We start from the raw sequence: 21,312 nt of genomic DNA on the forward strand, positions 1-21,312 counted from the left end.
ATGGAGCCTAAATAAGTCACAGACAGTATAACCACAGTATGTTTAAATAAACAATGTTTACTGTTAATTTGATACATCTAAATCAGTTGTACACAACTTTATGTGGAGAAGACAAGAAATACAATGTTGTAATTGGCCACCATCCCTATTGATTTGTCTCACTGGTAACAATTTTGTTAAATCAAGTTTATAAACGAGTTAAAAACATAGTAGATACTTATATTAATTTTATCCCATACATTGGTCCATAACTACAATCTTGCTGTCTACAAATTATGAGAAAATATATTATTCAGGTTTGAGTTTCTTTTTGAAGATGACTGTAAAACAAAGACATCTTAGCAACAAAAAAGTCAGCCAGCAAAAAAGCAGCACAGCCCCAAGCAATGTAAGCATAACATCTACAGAGTTATATGTAATCCAGGACATTCTGAAAGAGTGTGAGCGCAAATGAGGGGCACCTCCATTCCTTATAACATATTCAATCCAGAAGATTGCATGGTTGAGAGGCTTTATGGGCTGGTCATGATGCAGTCGAGACAATTTCTGCATGTTCTCTCTGTAAGATGGATTATACAGCACCTCCTTCAATGCCTCTAAAAATATTGATCTGTCCAATTCAGAAATATCCAGGACTTTAGCTGTTCCCTTTTTTCTCATTCTTGACAGGTTATCGGGTTGATCAAAGGCTATAGGTAGACCTAAAATGGGAACTCCATGATAAATCGCCTCCTGTATCCCATTGGTTCCTCCATGGGCTACAAAGACCCTAGTCTTGCTGTGTCCAAGTAGGTCATTCTGTGGCATCCAGTTCACTAATAACGTGTTATTGCCAAGGGTAGAAGGTCGAGCTCCTGTGTGTCTCCAAATAACTTTTTGAGGTAGTTGGGCAAAGGCTGCTGCTATCTCATCTGTAATGTTACCTAGAAGTTCTCCAAAAAAAACTCCCAAAGACATTATGATGACCCCATGTTTCCCTGAACTCTGGACAAACTTTTCTAGATCATCAGGAAGTGGATTAGAGGGCTTGCACTGGAAACCACCCATATAGACCACATTTGGCATTGTGGGGCGTGGAAATTCAAAAGTGAAGTCATTTCTCATTAGCCAAATATCTGCATTCTGTAAAATGGAAAGGTAATCTACGCCAGGTCCAAAATATTTCTGGCAAAAAGCTCTGTAATGTTGATCAAAATAAATAGAGTGTTGATAGTAACTGATAAAGTAAATCAACACATTTGTAACTCTCTCAAAAAATGTCATTTTGTCTGTGAGCTCTGCTCCAGGAACAGGTACATAAGATAGAGGGGATGGAGCAATGGCAAAATGGCCCTCTCCTTGAACAGTCCAACGAACATTAAACACAAGAGGGAGGCCAAGTTTGTGTGCTAGTAGCGCACCTCCTCCCATAGCGGGGTCAGCTAAAACCAAATCAAATTTAGCCTGCTGCAAAGATGTCATCAAGGTCTCATTTTCAAATATCATGGCAGTCATGTTGCAAATTTTTTCATGAGTTTCAGATAACTTTTTCATAACCTCCTGTTCAAACATAATTTGGCTCCAAATGGATCTTTTTTTTCTTCCAGCTTGTAGCAAATGTGACATAAATGTGCTAAAAAAATCATCATCATATACACCCACATCAAGAGAGATGGAAGTGTAGTAGGGTGACTCTTCTTTAATATGTTTGCTACGTGAATCTTGAAGCACTGTGATGTCGTGGCCTTTTGAGTGTAATTCCATAATGAGAACTTTCATATTAATCCAGTGGCTTCCGTCAACTGGATATACCAAAATGTGACCAGAGTAGACCATACATGGAAGAAATAACAGCATCAAAATTCTCAGAAGTGCTGAGTGATACATCTTCTTTCACAACCTATAAAACAAATGATCAAAATTTAAGAGTAATTCAAATTAAATGCTTTTACATAGAAAAACATACACTGATCGGACATACAGTAACATTCAAATCAATGGTATCCAGCAACAAAGAACAGCAAATCCTTTAAGTGAGGATCTTAATAAATAATATGGTGAGCTCTTCAAATACTTTGACTTAGTTATCCAGCACATCCCACAGATCCATAATCAGATTGCGATCTGATGAACTCAGACGCAAAATCAACTCATTGAACTGTTTGTCATGTTTCTGAAACTGAGCAATGTTTGCAGTGTGGCAGAGTGCATTATCCTGCTGAAAGAGTGTTAGCCAGGACAAGAAAAAACGCACGCAAAGTGCATTAAACAATAAATAAATAAACAAAAGAGGTGCACCAAAACCAACAAAACTAATAATAATAATAATAATATTTACAAAATATATACAAATAGCGATGGTGAGTAAGTGTGTGGAATAATTGTCCAAAGTCCGGGTTTTTTATGAATGTTGTTGAGTGTGAGGGGGGAGAGCCGGATCGGCCTCACCGGAAGTGTTGTTAATAATCCAGGAGCACGATCGTGGAGCAAGAGCGAAATTATGAAGCAGACCGGGGGTGATAATCCAACTGGAAAGGATACCCGCCAACGACAAACTCCTCGAGCTTCTCCTTGTGTGTCATTTTATGTCCTCGGGATGACCTCGTGCCACGGTTCCGCACTCTCGCGAGACTTCCTCCCCAAATCTTTGGGACACATAAACCTTCCCGGGAGCGATTTATAAGGCACAGCAGTTTTCTTTCATTTTAAAAATCTGCTTATACAAAGCCTATATAAAAAAAAAAACTTTATGTGGCTGCGCTACAAGGTAAGCAATTAAGATGTAAAAAGGAAGAAACTCTAACTGGTTGGCAGCTATGCAGCAGTACATAGCAAGTTGTGATGCAGTGTGTTCAGACAAATGTCTATCATAGCGCCATTAAACCTTTGATTTCTGCTACAGTAGCTTTTCTGTCGGATTGACCCAGACAGATTAGGCATTGTTACCCACACAAATCTTTTGTCCTTCTTTAGACCTCATTTTGTACGTACCAACCACTGCATACTGGAAACATCCCATAAGAAGTGCTATATTGAATATGCTCTACTTCAGTCATCACAATTTCACTCATGTTGAGGTCATGCAGATCCTCATGTCTGCATTTTTTTTTCCTGATTATGACACATCAACCCCAAGGCCGGACTGGTCATTGCTGCCTGATATTTCCCACCCTTTGACAAATCCCATTGTAACAAATCAATTAATGTTATTCACTTCAACTGACAGTGGTTTCAGTGTTACAGCTGGTCGATGTATATTGTAACAAAAATTGTTGGTAAGTTTAATGAGCTTCTTGGAGAATCTGCTATGCAAGTTTTTTAGCAGGGTTTTTAATTAAAAAACAAACATGATGCCTACAACCTTTGCACTGTATTGTATAAAAGTAAACCCTCCCTCTGGGCATAAGTAGATTTCCAATCAAACTTTTTATAAATAGTCAGAATCATTGAGTACCTGGTTTAGGGGTACTTTTTAAACCCACTATTATATTATAATATAATACATACACATTCACTTTATTGGAGGTTTTTTTGCTACAGAAAGAAATATAGATACATATGAGGAAATACAGATACTCACCCAAGTACAAAAAAATCCTGCTGGTTTGTCTAGAATCTAGTATTGTAGGAAAATCCTTCAGCAGAGAAGATACAGTCTACACAGTTTGAACACGTGTATGTACGTACTGTAGGTAAAAAGCTCATGAATGCATCTGTATAAAAAGCACACAGTACCTCTGAACATAATGTCCAAAGATCATATTTTATTGTTAGAAAGGAAAACTTCTGATATAATCTACAGTAATAAAGCTGTTCAGGTTTTACTGTACCTATTTACTTCTGTTGTGTAAGTAAATAGGTAAATAGTTATGTATTTCTTAAAGATTTGTTATCTACAGAACATTCATCCAAAGCATGTACAGTACTTTGTCAAAATCATAACTATGATTATTATTAATCCCACCCTGACTTCTAGTTGATCATTTGGAAATTAGAAGTGACTTATATGAAAGGCAAATGCCTCTAGATTACTCTTATTTTAACAAAATTAAATCTTATTATGCCATGATTTTTAATTATTTAATTAGGACAGAAGGTGGCACAGTGGTGTAGTGGTTAGCACTGTCGCCTTGCACCTCCAGGGTCCGGTTTCGATTCCTGGCCAGACTCGATTCCTGTGCATGGAGTTTGCATGTTCTCCCCATGCTTGGTAGGTTTTCTCTGGGCACTCCGGTTTCCTCCCACAGTCCAGAAATAGCAGGTTAGGCTAATTGGCGTTCCCAAATTGCCCATAGTGTGCGAATAAATGAGTGTGTGTATGTGTGTGCCCTGCTATAGATTGGCACCCTGTCCAGGATGTACCCTGCCTCATGCCCTAAGCCTCCTGGGATAGGCTCCAGGTCCCCGCGACCCTGAATTCAGGATAAAGCAGTATAGAAGATGAGTGAGAGTGAGTGAGTAATTAGGACAGAAAAGTCAGACTTTGCTTTAGAAAAAAGGCTAGTCACTTTAAAAAAATAATGTACAGTACAGAACATAAAGTCATAGTGCAGTGGAAAAGGAATTAATATTGTGTCTCCCATGAGCTTGTGTTTCCCATGAGCTTGGCATTTATACTTTCGGCACTGACTCAAATATCTTATTAATAAAGTCATCTCAAATGGCAAAGAAAACATTCTTGTAGGACTTCCAGAGTTCATCAAGATTCTTTGGATTTATCTTCAATGCCTTCTCCTTCATCTTAACCCAGACATGCTAAATAATGTTCATGTCTGTGACTGGGCTGGCTAATCCTGAAGCCCATGACCTTTTTTGCTTTCAGGAACTTTGATGTGAAGGCTGAAGTATGAGATGGAGTGCCATCCTGCTGTAGAATGATTTACACTGATTTTTGGTGACCAGTTCTTATGTTGGCTTGCCCTGGACTGTCGAATCAACGAATGGTCCTCCTGAACAGTTGTCTTACGGGGTCTGCCCGACCTGGGCCTGTCATGAACTTCACCAGTTTCTTTTAATTTTTTTCTTATCCTCTCCACTTCACGTTTAGATACATTAAAGATGTCTGCCACCTCAATAGGAGACTGGTCTTCAGGCTCTTGATGATCAGCACTTTGATCTGTGGTTAAATCTTTGGCATGCTGTCAGGGCAGGATGCATTTCAAGTGAAGGTTGGGTGTGCTAGGGTTCTTATTCTAAACACCTGGGAATGTGTTAACTACAGTATTTGTTACAGGTGACACTTTAATCTGTAATTGGTTAATTCCTTTAAAGATGTGACAAGACATTTGTCTAAGCAAAGTCTGACATTTCTGTCCTAATTAAATAATAAAAAATTATGGCATGATAAGATTTTATTTTGGTAAAAATAAGCGTAATCTATAGGCCTTTGCCTTACATATACTGTAAGCCACTTCTAAAGCCAAATGAGCAACTTGGATGGGCGACAAGACTTTTGTCAGGGTGTGTACATTTAACTTATTAACCTTCCTCTTATGTTAGATTTCTGTTACCGTCTCTTATGTTAATTGGTCGGTTTTGACCCGTGTCTTTAATCAGCCATATTATCCTCAAAACAATTATTTATCATCCAATTTTTTTCCTTAACTCTTGGTTACAATGTTATGCTTCCTTGACCATTAAAAGAATGTTTTTAATATTTTTGGAGTGACCTCATGAGCTTTTAATTTAACAGCATATCTCTCGTTTTCAATTTAAAAAAATGATTAAATGAACCTCAAAATAATTATTTAAATAAATAAAAGGTTGTTATGTTACTTGACTATTCCTGAGGGGAATTAGAACACATTTCTTAAATAAATTTGTTATATATATTTTTTTCTATAATATTAATTACTATAGTAACATCTATGGTGTTACGGGTCAAATTTGACCCATATATATTTAATTTGAGGAAAAAGTCAAAAAAGGATTTTCAATAATAACTTTAATATAAATGGAAAGCTAAACAAGTAAATCTCAAAATGTGGATGTGCAAGGTCAAACAAACAACGAACAATCAAGCAAATTAAACCAATAGAAATAAGCCACTAGTTCCAAAAACTAGTGCTGCCAAAGAGGATGCTGTCACTGATGCTCTTTGTGTTGCTGATGGTATGGAAGGAGTGCTACGTGAGCTCTGCAGCTGTCTGACCAACGCTGCAGTGGCTGGGTCCCGGGGGACTCGTTCCCTTCGCTCAATGTGTGCCTTGACAAGGGAACTTCCTAACTCCTCAAGAAACATTCTCCGCTTGTTTTTTCTGGTTGAGTTCCACCCTAGGTGAATGTGGGTCCAGAACACAAATGCATTGTATGCAGACATATCTCGAATGTTATAAAACACAACCATTGGCCATCTCCTGTTCATTCTTTGGCAAGTGTAGGTGGAATGACCAGGAGATGGCCAATGGTGGTCAGCTTGTCCAGGTTGTCCACTGCACCTTTGTTTTTATTGTAGTCCAAGATAATTATGGGCTTTTTGTCACTTGTTGATGAAACAGCTGCGTCTTTGTGAAAAGTAAACATACCTGTAAGTATCACACTCTGGTGTTTTTCATTATGAAACAATATGAAACCACCGTGGTGGTGTCTGTAAAACCAAATTTTGAAGAAAGTGGAACCCTGTCCTTCACCTGCAAAATTTCAGCAGGCAGCTCAGGTTTAATTTTTTTTTCTGTGCCCACCATGGTAAGTTTCCACCTGAGAAGTTCTTGTCCAAGGTCATAGCTGGTAAAGAAATTGTCACATGTAATATTATGACCCCGCAGTCCAGTAGTCATATCGAGGACTACACGTTTTTCTTGGTTTTTCTCAGGAATGCCACTTGCATGCTTACATGTGTAAATCTGCAGATTCCATGCATAGCTGGTTTTTGCATCACAGGCTGCCCAAAATTTTATGCTGTATTTCCCTGGCTTACTAGGCATGTACTGCCGGAAAGGACATGTTCCACGGAAAGGGACAAAACGTTCATCTACTGTTACCTCTGGCCCTGGGTTGAACATCAGTAGAAGAAGCTGCACCCACCTTTCCCAGACATCCCTGATGGGAGCAAGCTTGTCAGATTTTTCTCAAGTTTTTCTGTTGTCAAATCTAAGAACTCTTGATATCATTCGAAATGACTGAAGTGACATTGTTGCTCGGAAAATATTTCTTCCTGTTGAGGCATCCCAGAGACTATCAGTGGCCTCATTGCTGGATTTGTAAACACCAGCAAGAAGAAGAACACCAATATAAGCATCCAGGTATTCCTCATCAATGTCATTCCACATGTCGCCATGAACCTTTTTTCCTTCAAGGTCTGTCATAGCAATCATGACTTTCTTTAGTGACAATGGCATAAACAGATCAAAACGTGTCTTGATGTCACTTACTCTCGTCACAGCAAACCTTGTGATTCCAGAGGTCATTCTTATGGCATTTGCAGCAGCTGCCCTGCCATGTAAGTCAGGAGGTACTGAGCTCCAACAGATGTTACCACTTACCGCAGGAGTGAGTGCAGCTTCAGCATCGGTGACCTCCTCATCAGACTCATCAGATGTGTCTGTGCCTTCTGGTAGATACTTTACAATATCATTTTCCTGGTAAACCTGCTCATCTGTATCCCTATGCTGTTCTGTGGCCTCATTTTCAGAAAAGATATAATCCAGAGCTTGGCTTACTGTAAATCTTCTTCTCATTTTGACTGCTGCAAACAGGAGATGTGTACTCTGCAAGTCACCAACGCTAAACTAAATTTGTCTTATGCAAGCCTTACATGTCTGAACATGTCTGTCTTTGTTTGTTTGTTTTGTTTGTTCAGGTAAGGACACACAGGCAAAGAGAGAAGCCCCTCAAAGTGTTTATCCTAACTATTGTTTTATAACCTTAAATTATAACTGGGTCAAAACTGACCCCTATCAACACAAATGTATTAATTTTCACCATGAGCATTTTATAATTTAGTACAATTGTTTTTTGTTTCATTTGAATTAAATACAGATTCCTGACAAAATCAAAAAGCCTTGATGCAATAAAAAAAATTTGATAGTAGTTTTATGCATTTAAAAAGTAAAACGGCTCAGTGCTGACCCTAACACAAGGGGAAGGTTAATACAAGAAATAAAATTCAGGAAGGTTGAGTCTTATTTTTCCTTCTTTACGCTAAGTTGTACTTTTTTTATTGTCAGCCAAATACACTTCCTGTTCGGTAATTGGAGAGTAAATCACTATCGAAATAGTTGATCAGATAAATGAAGAAGAGGAGGAAGGCGTGTTCGTAAGCAGAGAGAGAAGAGGAAAGGCAAGAGTTTAGGAGTGATAGTGGGGACTTTGAATGTTGGGACCATGACAGGGAAGGGAAGAGAGTTGGTTGATATGATGCAGAGAAGAAAGGTGGATATACTGTGTGTACAGGAGACCAGGTGGAAAGGGAGCAAGGCTAGAAGCTTAGGATCAGGGTTCAAATTGTTTTACCATGGTGTGAATAGGAAAAGAAATGGAGTAGGAGTTATTCTAAAAGAGGAGTTTGTAAGGAATGTTCTAGAGGTGAAGAGAGTATCAGATAGGGTGATGAGTCTGAAGCTGGAAATTGAAGGGATAATGTTCAATGTTGTTAGTGGTTATGCCCCACAGGTAGGATGTGAGTTAAAAGAGAAGGAGAAATTCTGGAGTGAGTTAGATGAAGTGATGCAGAGCATCCCCAGAGGGGAGAGAGTGGTGATTTGTGCAGACTGCAATGGACATGTTGGGGAAGGGAACAGAGGTGATGAAAATGTGATGGGCAGGTTTGGTCTTCAGGACAGGAATGTAGAAGGACAGATGGTGGTGGACTTTGCAAAGAGGATGGAAATGGCAGTGGTAAATACTTTCTTCCAGAAGAGGCAGGAACATAGGGTGACATATAAGAGTGGAGGCAGAAGCACTCAGGTCGACTACATCTTGTGTCGACGTTGTAACCTGAAAGAGATCAGTGACTGCAAAGTGTTGGTAGGGGAGAGTGTAGCCAGACAACACAGAATGGTGGTGTGCAAAATAACCCTGGTGGTGAGGAAGGCGAAGAGGACAAAGGCAGAGCAGAGGACAAAGTGGTGGAAGCTGAAAAAGGAAGAATGTTGTGAAGTCTTTAGGGAGGAGTTGAGACAGGCTATGGGTGGTCAGGAGGTGCTTTCAGTTGACTGGACAACTACAGCCAATGTGATCAGGGAGACAGGTAGGAGGGTACTTGGTGTATCATCAGGTAAGGGGAAAGTGGACAAGGAGACTTGGTGGTGGAATAAGGAAGTGCAGGAGTGTATACAGGGAAAGAGGCTAGCTAAGAAGAAGTGGGACACTGAGAGGACTGAAGAGAGTAGACAGGAGTACAGGGAGATGCAGAGTAAGGTGAAGGTAGAGGTGGCAAAGGCCAAACAAAGAGCATATGAGGACTTGTATGCTAGGCTAGACAGTAAGGAGGGAGAGGGGGATCTGTACAGGTTGGCAAGGCAGAGAGATAGAGATGGGAAGGATGTGCAGCAGGTTAGAGTGATTAAAGATAGAGATGGAAATGTACTGACAGATGCCAGGAGGGTGATGGGAAGATGGAAGGAGTACTTTAAGGAGTTGATGAATGAGGAAAACGAAAGAGAACAAAGAGTAGAAGAGGTGACTGTTGGGGAACAGGAAGTAGCAAATATTGGTAGAAGTGAGGTGAGAAGGGCGTTGAAGAGGATGAAGAGTGGAAAGGCTGTTGGTCCTGATGACATACCTGTGGAGGTATGGAAGTGCTTAGGAGAGGTGGCAGTAGAGTTTTTGACAAGTTTGTTTAACAAGATCTTGGAGAGTGAGAGGATTCCAGAGGAATGGAGGAGAAGTGTATTGGTGCCAATTTTTAAGAACAAGGGAGATGTGCAAAGCTGTGGCAATTATAGAGGTATAAAGCTAATGAGCCAGACAATGAAGCTGTGGGAAAGAGTAGTGGAAGCTAGGTTAAGGGCAGAGGTGAGCATTTGTGAGCAGCAATATGGTTTTATGCCTAGAAAGAGTACATCAGATGCAGTATTTGCTTTGAGGATGCTGGCGGAGAAGTACAGAGAAGGTAACAGGGAGTTGCATTGTGTCTTTTTAGATTTAGAGAAAGCGTATGACAGGGTACCAAGAGAGGAGCTGTGGTATTGTATGAGGAAGTCTGGAGTGGCAGAGAAGTATGTTAGAGTGGTGCAGGACATGTATGAGAGCTGTAAGACAATGGTAAGATGTGCTGTAGGTGTGACAGAAAAGTTTAAGGTGGAGGTGGGTCTGCATCAAGGATCAGCTCTAAGCCCCTTTTTGTTTGCTCTGGTGATGGACAGGATGACAGATGAGGTAAGACAGGAGTCCCCATGGACTATGATGTTTGCAGATGACATTGTGCTCTGTAGCGAGAGCAGGGAACAGGTGGAGGAAAATTTGGAGAGGTGGAGGTATGCTCTGGAAAGCAGAGGAATGAAGGTTAGCCGCAGCAAGACGAAATACATGTGTGTAAATGAGAGTGACCCAGGAGGATCGGTGAGGCTACAGGGAGCAGAGGTAAAGAAGGTGCAGGATTTTAAGTACTTGGGGTCAACGGTCCAGAGCAACGGGGAGTGTGGAAAGGAGGTGAAGAGGCGGGTACAGGCAGGTTGGAATGGGTGGAGAAAAGTGTCAGGTGTGTTGTGCGATAAAAGAGTATCAGCGAGAATGAAAGGAAAGGTGTACAGGACAGTGGTGAGACCAGCGATGCTCTACGGCTTAGAGACAGTGGCGCTGAAGAAAAGACAGGAGGCAGAGTTGGAGGTAGCAGAGCTAAAGATGTTGAGGTTCTCTTTGGGAGTGACAAGGATGGATAGGATTAAGAATGAGTTTATCAGAGGGACAACCCACGTTAGATGTTTTGGAGATAAAGTCAGAGAGGCCAGATTGAGGTGGTTTGGACATGTTCAGAGGAGAGATTGTGAATATATTGGTAGAAGGATGCTGAGGTTGGAACTGCCAGGCAGGAGGTCTAGAGGAAGACCAAAGAGGAGATTTATGGATGCAGTGAGAGAGGACATGAAGTTAGTTGGTGTGAGAAAAGAGGATGCAGAGGACAGGGTTAGATGGAGGCAGATGATTCGCTGTGGCGACCCCTGAAAGGGAACAGCCGAAAGACAAAGAAGAAGGAGATAAATATTAAGTTTTGTCTTAAAGCAACTCCAGTGCTTTATTTTAAATATACAATTTCAGCGATGTTATTTCAGTGGTGAAAATATCAGTTAATCCCAGTAAAAATATTCTGTTTAGCTTTTTTAATAATTGTTGGTTAAAGTGTTTACATTGAGCAAGTAGCTAATTAGTAGCTTGTTTTAAAGTTGATTATTAAATCTGGCACATAACTATTCACTCAACATTAAGATTACACTTATGGTGCAGGTTAAACTTTTGGTAGAGATTTAAGTACATTAAATTCGGTCCAGCCAGTTTTGCATGATAAAATTATGTTGTAATAGATATTTTTATAGTGATCATGGAGAGGAGCAATTATTTTCCAAGGAGGAAACATATGAAACAATCTGGTTTTAAACTTCCCGCAAGAAAAAAATAAACATATATGGATTTGTCCACTCATCATTAAGCTTACATTTTTATAGTCTACTTTTCATTTTTTTGGAGTGAGCCAGGCTGTGTAAATACTGTTTCGTTGGCGTTGCTGGAGTGGTTGTGGGTGAGGAAACATATTTTGGTTGTTTATAGGGATGACCTAACTCAGTCTGCATCTGGATGATGTGACACAGGATGGCCTTTTTGAGGAAGCCTATTATCTATTATTTATTGTCCCTGAAACTGTAATATGGGAAGGGACTTATTTATTTAATTGTTTGTTTAGTCTGAGTAATTTAAGCTCGTATACTTAGGAGTATAAATTGATTGTGCTTCATGGGTATAACGAAGACCTAAGTGTATTTCATGAATACTTAAACTTTAAAGTGCTGGATAAACGATGAAGCACAGTTCTCAAATCAAGCCATTTTAAAGCTGGTTTTGTCAATGTATAGGTACACCAAGAACATCAGTTCATGTTAGCTATACAACACAAGCTTGAAAAAAGACTAGATAAGTTAAGAATTGTTGTTTTTATTTAATATGAAATATACTATTTGTAAAAACACAATGATGTTGCTGTATTTAATTTAATGAAAAAGTCATAGTTAAAATTTAAAACTGAATGTCTTATATAGGAATGTGAACTGGTGTACAGTGTGATTTTTCTGACATTTTAGTGTGACAACTCAGAGGGGTAATGTTAAATATGAGATTCTACCATTTTATTAAATAATTCACAATCGCAATCATTAAATTGTTTAACCCAGTGCTGTTAACCTTAACTAGATAATTGTTGAATTAACTTGTTGGTCCAACTTCTTACAGTGGTACAGTATTTGTTGATATAACAGTTAACATTGTGTTCTTTAAAACTTTGGAGACAAAGACTGAATACTATGGCGTTATATTCCTGCCACAATTCTGAGCGCGTGGTTTGACATTTTGAGAGCAGACAAAGCACTCTATGCCCGTGCAATGTCTCCTCTGCGCGCCCAACAGCTCGATTCTGCGCGTGCAGTTTCTCCCCTGCTCGCTCAACATGTTCTCTGCTCGCTTAACATGTTCTCCGCGCACTTCTCGAATGTGCGCGCGCGACTCTGTCTGCACGCGCGTGCAACATTTCTTTTCTGTGCGCGCTCGACTCTGTCTGTACGCTCGCTCAACTTTGACCAGTGTTACAAAACTGCCACAAAACCAGCCAATCACAGACATCCACACACTACTTCTGATTGGCTGTTCATTCTCTATCATAATGCATAATGCATAATGCATACTATAATTTGTATAGCGCTTTTAAAATGGTCATTGTCTCAAAGCAGCTTTACAAAATCAAAAGAAAATGATAAGAAATTAAAATTAAATATAATTATATACAAATTAAAAGAAATTATATAAGATAAGCAATGTAAATAAAGTTGTTTTTATTTATAAATAATATAAACAAATATTATAGTATTTATTTTTATTTAATGAAGTATTAGTATATACCAGTTTCGTTTGTCTATTGTGTGTTTTTATTTACTTATCTAATTATAAATAGCTTATTGTTAGACTACATCGACTAAAATTTAAATCGGACAACTCAGTCGCTTTACTTATAAACCTTTATTTGCAACGCTTCCGTTAAAGGGTCGATAGTAGTGCCACTTAAATGGAGGAGAAACAACCAATCAGGGGTTTGTTCTTCGTACGTCGCTAACTCAGTTAGCTGGATTTGATTGTTGTGGATTTGTCCTGATCTTGGATTGTTTCGTTCTTCGATGCGCTTCTAGCATTTGTTGTCATAGCAACATATCCGTAAGCTTGAACCTGCTCGGGAGCAGGTTTATTTCATGTAAACAGGATTTAGCCTGCGCTCCTGGCGGTTTTCTATTAGACTTGGAGAGACACACTCCCCTCAGATTTACATGTTAAGAATCAAACTTTTGTTTAATTTGTGTCTGACACACTGGGGGGTAAAAATGTTCATATTTGCTAGCTTTTAAAAATGGTTATGATATTGCAGTATAAAAGAATCAGTAAGATACTTATAAGCATCTGGTGTTATCCAGGTATTTTACTGATTTTAAAAAAAAGTTAAACCTGTATTTTTGTTGTTTTATGCAAATCACTCATTTAACTTGTTAGAATAAAGTTTTTTTAAGTGATGTTTGCATGTTTAAATTGTTGGGATATTGTTATGCCAATTTGTTTTTATAGAAAAACAATTACTTGAACCAACTCCATCAATGGGCAACAACATGAGACGAGCTAGTTTTGGGTAAAATGAGATGAAAAGTTAGGCTAAGTCAACCCTAAAGAAATATAATTAATTGAGCCTACAACCAATACAACTTGAGCTGACTTAAATATTTGAATTACAAGTTAAGTCAATTTAAGATTTTGAACTGAGTACATGTTGTGTCAATTAAACCGCAATGTGAAATATTTTTGTTTTGTTTGGTCAGCAAATTCCTTGAAAGTTAAGTAAACTTAAAAACGCTGTGCAACTTTTTTTATACAGAGGTGGCTTTTTTAAAACTATTTTTTTGTACAATTTATGACTCATTAATTTACCATATTTTAAATAAAACAGTGGTGCAGTAGGTACAGTAGTAGGTAGTGTTCAGCTTCACCTACAAAAAACAAACAAACAAACAAACAAACAAACAAACAAAAACATGCCAACAGGTCAGAGGTCCGTTCTTCGTACGTCGCTTGACACATCCGAGATGAACTGACACATCTAAGATGAGATCATCGTGCTAATTACGATCTGGCTAAGTCGGTTCTTCGAGCTCACCTGTTGTTGATGATTAGTAGAGCTGGATTGAGTTGTCTAGGATTATTGCGCGCTCGTGCGTTGGTTTAAAAGGCGATATGCATCGACAGTAGAAACACTGATCACGAGCCCTCTGATTGGTTGATGAAATGGAAAAAGAGCGGCTCAATTTTTTTTGTAAGGTGTCATAACGTGTTATGCGCTGAAATGCCCCACTGCCATGGATTGCCCCCCTACGTAATCGCTATCAAATATTATATTAGAACATAAATTCATAAGTTTATGGTTTACAAATTACATGAGACAATAAAATAAAATAAGCAATATGAAAATAAATATGTTGTACATGAAAAAAATTGAAATATTATGTATACTTTTATATTGTTTATTTTATAATAAAATTAGTTTCGTCCAATTTATCATTATAAAATATTTATTTTTAATATATAATATTATATATAGCATATTTTTATGACAAACCCCTGAAAAATAAATGTCTTACAAAATAAACATTATACACGAATTTGTATTAATGGTCTTGACGGCTGTCTCGTGCCTAGGGTTTATTATAATAGTAATATCATATTTGATAACAATAAACCTATGAATTTATGTTCATATATAATATTTGATAGCGATTATGTGTGTGTGTGTGTGTGTGTGGGGGGGGGGGGGGGTCCATGGCAGGGGGCATATACTTTTCTTTTTCCACGTGAGTCAGTCGTGCTCTTTAACCAATCAGATGTGACCTCGCCATTTCAACCAATCATAACCCGCCAGGAGCGCAGGCTAAATCCTGTTTACATGAAATAAACCTGCTCCCGAGTAGGTTCAAGCTTACGGATATGTTGCTATGACAACAAATGCTAGAAGCGCATCGAAGAACGAAACAATCCAAGATCAGGACAAATCCACAACAATCAAATCCAGCTAACTGAGTTAGCAACGTACAAAGAACAGACCCCAGCTCAGTTAACAAATAGCCCCTATTTGTGAATGAGTCTATGAATGACATGTTGTGTCAACTAAACAGCAATGTGAAAAAATTTTTTGTTTGGTCAGCAAATTCCTTGAAAGTTGAGTAAACTTAAAAAAGCTGTGCAACTTGTACTAAACTTTTTTAGACTGAGGTGGCTTTTTTTTAACTATTTTTTTGTACAATTTATGACTCATTAATTTACCATATTTCAAATAAAACAGTGGTACAGTAGTAGGTAGTGTTTAGCTTTACCTTCAAAAAGACAACAACAATAATAACAAACAAACAAACAAAAACATGCCAACAGGTCAGCTCAGAGGTCCGTTCTTCGTACGTCGCTTGACACATCCGAGATGAACTGACACATCTAAGATGAGATCATCGTGCTAATTACGATCTGGCTAAGTCGGTTCTTCGAGCTCACCTGTTGTTAATGATTAGTATAGCTGGATTGAGTTGTCTAGGATTATTGCGGGTTCGTGCGTTGGTTTAAAAGGCGATATGCATCGACAATAGAAACACTGATCACAAGCCCTCTGATTGGTTGATGAAATGGAAAAAGAGCGGCTCAATTTTTTTTGTAACGTGTCATAACGTGTTATGCGCTGAAATGCCCCACTGCCATGGATTGCCCCCCTACGTAATCGCTATCAAATATTATATTAGAACATACATTTATAAGTTTATGGTTTTCAAATTACAAATTACATGAGACAATAAAATAAAATAAGCAATATGAAAATAAATATGTTGTACATGAAAAAAATAGAAATATTATGTATACTTTTATATTGTTTATTTTATAATAAAATTTGTTTCGTCCAATTTATCATTATAAAATATTTATTTTTAATATATAATATTATATATAGCATATTTTTATGACAAACCCCTGAAAAATAAATGTGTTACAAAATAAACATTATACACGAATTTGTATTAATGGTCTTGACGGCTGTCTCGTGCCTAGGGTTTATTATAATAGTAATATCATATTTGATAACAATAAACCTATGCATTTATGTTCATATATAATATTTGATAGCGATTATGTGTGTATGTGTTGTCCATGGCAGGGGGCATATACTTTTCTTTTTCCACGTGAGTCAGTCGTGCTCTTTAACCAATCAGATGTGACCTCGCCATTTCAACCAATCATAACCCGCCAGGAGCGCAGGCTAAATCCTGTTTACATGAAATAAACCTGCTCCCGAGCAGGTTCAAGCTTACGGATATGTTGCTATGACAACAAATGCTAGAAGCGCATCGAAGAACGAAACAATCCAAGATCAGGACAAATCCACAACAATCAAATCCAGCTAACTGAGTTAGCGACGTACGAAGAACGGACCCCAGTTGTCAAATAGCCCCTAGTTGTGAATGAGTCTATGAATATACTTTATATGCTTGGTGTCTTGCAATGGACTAGCAATCCATTCAGGGTGGATTTGTGCATTGCATCCAGTCTTCCCAGAAAGAAATCCAAATCCAGCACAACCCCGACCAAGATAAATCTTTTACTGAAGAATTGTAGTGAACAGTGTAGTAGTGAATTAATTAATCAAGTTTATATTGTGCTTGGTCATGTCTATCTAATTTCACTCCACAATAGGAACTGGTAATTGACAAGTCTACATGAAACTGACAAGGAACCATTTTTGGTGGATTTTACTAGCTGTAGGCTGGGAATTACAATTACAAAATAATTGCAACTTTGCCTCAACTGCATCATTAGAATTGATAAAAATGGGATTTCTAACAATTGGCAGTTGTTAGAATTTACACACATTTTACAATTAATTTTGCATGCATACACATTCATTACTATATGAAACATGATTAATTATGATTAATAATTTAAATCTTAAAACATGAGATGGTAATAGATGGCTATACTAATTTAACCAATATATCAGTACACTGTAAAAAATCGTATGTGCTATCTACTTAAAAAAAATATGATAACAAATTTGAGTTAAGGCTAGAATTTACTTGAATAAATCATGTAAAATATTCTTAATTATTTAACCAGACGCATGATGACTTTAACATTATTAGTGAAATAATCTTTTTTTAGTTTAAGCAGATACAACAAAAGGTACTCATATGTATTAAGAAAAATTACTTAATAATATAAAAACCATTTTATAATGAAATAAATACATAATGCATTTTGGTGTTAAACATGCTTTTATTTCATGTTTGACTGGTATTAAAATATTAAACACTGTAAAATAGTGTATATAACATTTACAGCAGTTTTAAGATCTGTAAAACAATTTGTAAAACAGTTTGTAACTGACAATTTCTATATCATTGAAATCAACTGTTTAGCATTACATTTTAACATTTTTTCTTGTGTGAATAGTCACATTCTGTACTAAAACCTGAGAGAACTTGTACAGTAAACCATTTCTAGGTTTATATCTTTGTAACATTGTAAAACACTAACTCCCCAAAACTTGTTTCAGTGAACTGTGGAGACTGACACTACAACAAACTCAAGCATGCTGATGGCGGACAGGATGTTTTTTTAGAAATGTTCACAATGTTTATTTTATTTATATTTATTACACTAGTGCAACAAAGAAGCTTATTTAAGAAATAAAAATAAAATATAAAAATTAGTAAGGGGCTTAACTTGCTTCTTAACATTTTACACTGTTCGTCTGTTCCTTCAAAATGGCATCTGATCACTGCTGTTGTTGAGATTCAAGTAAAGGTGACTTAATCAAACCCAGATAATTGGGCCAATTCTCTTAAAATAAATAAGAAGCCTTTTTTTCTCAAAGTTTTTGACTAAATGGTTCCTCAAATTAAACCTAAAAATTGCACTAATTTCCTTATAAAAATAGTACAATTTATTTCCTAATTTTATTTGTGAAATGTTTTCAATATATTATAAAAAACACAGAAAACCATTTTTTTATTAAATATGCAATTTTTTTTTAAGGATTACATAATTTTTAAAAATAAAAATTTCAAGCCTCATGATTCATTTTGTACAGTGTATATAATTACAGCTTTCATGTATACAAATGTTAGGCAATCACATTACTGAAGTTTGAGTTTCTTTTTAACGATGACTGTAAAACAAAAATATCTTAGCACCAAAAAAGTCAGCCAGCAAGAAAGCAGCACAGCCCCAAGCAATGTTAGCATTACATCTACAGAGTGATAAGTAATCCAGGACATCCTGAAAGAGTGTGAGCGCAAATGAGGGGCACCTCCATTCCTTATAACATATTCAATCCAAAAGATTGCATGGTCGAGAGGCTTTATGGGCTGGTCATGATGCAGTCGAGACAACTTCTGCATGTTCTCTCTATAAGATGAATTATACAGCACCTCCTTTAATGCTTCTAAAAATATTGATCTGTTAAGTTCAAAAATATCCAGGACTTTAGCTGTTCCCTTTTTTCTCATCCTTGACAGGTTATCGGGTTGATCGAAGGCTATAGGTAGACCTAAAATGGGAACTCCATGATAAATCGCCTCCTGTATACCATTGGTTCCTCCATGGGCTACAAAGACCTTAGTCTTGCTGTGTCCAAGTAGGTCATTCTGTGGCATCCAGTCCACTAATAATGTGTTATTGCCAAGGGTAGAAGGTCGAGCTCCTGTGTGTCTCCAAATAACTTTTTGAGGTAGTTGGGCAAAGGCTGCTGCTATCTCATCTGTAATGTCATCTAGAAGTTCTCCAAAAAGAGATCCCAAAGACATTATGATGACCCCATGTTTCCCTGAACTCTGGACAAACTTTTCTAGATCATCAGGAAGTGGATTAGAGGGCTTGCACTGGAAACCACCCATATAGACCACATTTGGCATTGTGGGGCGTGGAAATTCAAAAGTAAAGTCATTTCTCATGAGCCAGATATCTGCATTCTGTAAAATGGAAAGGTAATCTACACCAGGTCCAAAATATTTCTGGCAAAAAGCTTTGTAATGTTGGCCAGAATAAATAGAGTGTTGATAGTAACCGATAAAGAAAATTAACACATTTGTAACTCTTTCAAAAAATGTCATTTTGTCTGTGAGCTCTGCTCCAGGAGCAGGTACATAAGATAGAGGGGATGGAGCAATGGCAAAATGGCCCTCTCCTGTTTGTGTGCTAGTAGCGCACCTCCTCCCATAGCAGGGTCAGCTAAAACCAAATCAAATTTAGCCTGCTGCAAAGATGTCATCAAGGTCTCATTTTCAAATATCATGGCAGTCATGTTGCAAATTTCTTTATGAACTTGGGAAAAATTTTTCATGACCTCCACTGCAAACATGTTTTTTTGCCACGAGGATATGTTTTGTCTTTGAGCTTGTAGCACCTGAGACACAAAAGACGTTAAAAAATCATTATCAAATGATCCTTGATCAACTGTGATGGAACTGTAGTGGGGTGATACTTCTTTAATATACATGCTACTTGAACCTCGAATCACCGTGATGTTATGACCTCTTGAGTGTAATTCCATAATGAGAACTTTCATATTAATCCAGTGGCTTCCATCAACTGGATGTACCAAAATTTGACCAGGGTAGACCACAGATAGAAGAGATAACAGCATCAGAATTCCGAGAAAGGCAAAGTGATGCATTTTATGTCAACCTATAGATAGAAAAAAAAATTAATATGCTTGATTGTTATACCTTGATATGTAAAAAGAAAATATAATCAAAATGTATACGGTATTATTCAAAAGATTTGGAATTAGTCTGTTATTCAAAATGCAAAGAAGTGTTGTAAAACATAGATGCTTACATAAAAATGTACTATAGAAAGTAGTAGATGGTAATAAATTAAACAAAGTCATTATTTGGTGTCAACCACTTGCACTTATGCACACGAAACTACACACACACAAGCACACAAACACACTTATACCACACAAATACACACATAAATACACACACATTACAAATGTCAACACTCTCACCCAATTAAAAAAAAATATGCTAAGTATATTAAATCCAAGCATATTTAAGTATGCCTGCAGCAGACTAATGATTAGTATACTTGAAGTTTGCTATTTTGGAACAACTAATTTTGTACTAAGTGTATTTAAATTGTACAAAAGCACAATTGTATGTGTTAGTGTATTAAGTATACTTTTGTGTGCTAAAGTGGAACAACTTTAAGTATACTTAGTACACTTTAAGTATATGGCTGCAGGCACGTAGCCAGCCTAGTGCAGGGGGGGGACCTTTTTTCTCAGTATTTTGTATCATTTTAAGGTTTAAATACTGCATTCTAGTGACATGTGCTGGATTAGCTTGTCTGCTGGTATCATAATGTGCATGCTTTTGATGCACCAAAAATATTTACTACAATGTTGTCAAATTGCTTATCAAGATCATGTGTGACTTTTTTCACTCCAAAAACACACATACAGAGTTCAAAGGTTTAAAAACCACACTAACAACAAAATACATTTAAGGAATTTTTACTGGAATATTATTAAACTACAAATTCAACTTCTCTCATCAACATGCTCTCTCATTTCTTTGTCTTTGCCTCTTCACTTTATTGAACTTATGGAATAAGAACACTGGTCAGCGCCTGGCTTCTTAGATACAACTTAGAGAATATGTTCACAGCTTCATCCAGGTTGACTGCCATGTTGTAGTGTGTATGAATGAGGGCCAGGGCTGCCAAGCGGTCCTCTCCCGTACTGCTACGCCATTCAGACTGCTCAAGAAAAGGCAGAAGAGAACTATTCTGTGTATGATGTGGAGTTTGACCATTAGCTACCACTTAACTAGCGTTAGCAATTTGATCTTGAAGTAGTAACAGACTCACTCTGTTTGGCAGTCTTTTTGAACATATGTTCAATATTCTGTGATAATGACGCTGCTGCCTGCTTTCTCTTCAGTCTCTCCTGCTCTTTTCGACCCATATTATACACCGCTGGATGCCGCCTCACAGATTTAGAAAACGTTTTTTTTTTGGAATAAAGTGTTATTTTAAATAATGCCCAACAATTTTAATCTGTCTCAAACATAAAAAAAAATTATAATAATAATAATAACAAAAAAATCTGGACCT

General features: G+C 37.4%; 1 protein-coding gene and 2 pseudogenes across 2 annotated transcripts; all 3 read right to left on the reverse strand.

The window, feature by feature from the left end:
• Nucleotides 1–37: 37 nt before the first annotated feature.
• LOC128514422 (UDP-glucuronosyltransferase 2A2-like) lies at nt 38–3,676 on the reverse strand. Of its 2 annotated transcripts, none has more exons than XM_053488281.1 (2): nt 3,560–3,676; nt 38–1,879 (listed from the first exon to the last, which is right to left on the reverse strand). In XM_053488281.1, the coding sequence occupies exon 2, from the start codon at nt 1,864–1,866 to the stop codon at nt 289–291; it is 1,578 nt and encodes a 525-aa protein (XP_053344256.1). In that variant the 5' UTR covers nt 1,867–1,879; nt 3,560–3,676; the 3' UTR covers nt 38–288. The 2 variants fall into 2 exon arrangements, with proteins under 2 accessions (XP_053344256.1, XP_053344248.1); XM_053488273.1 differs by lacking the exon at nt 3,560–3,676 and adding an exon at nt 2,428–2,567.
• Nucleotides 3,677–6,004: 2,328 nt separating this feature from the next.
• On the reverse strand, nt 6,005–7,655 carry LOC128540659 (piggyBac transposable element-derived protein 4-like; annotated as a pseudogene).
• Nucleotides 7,656–17,490: 9,835 nt separating this feature from the next.
• Nucleotides 17,491–19,786, reverse strand: LOC128507059 (UDP-glucuronosyltransferase 2A2-like; annotated as a pseudogene).
• Between the last annotated feature and the right edge of the window lie 1,526 nt (nt 19,787–21,312).

Source organism: Clarias gariepinus, chromosome 2 (assembly GCF_024256425.1).
Source record: "Clarias gariepinus isolate MV-2021 ecotype Netherlands chromosome 2, CGAR_prim_01v2, whole genome shotgun sequence".
Classification (NCBI taxonomy): domain Eukaryota; kingdom Metazoa; phylum Chordata; class Actinopteri; order Siluriformes; family Clariidae; genus Clarias; species Clarias gariepinus.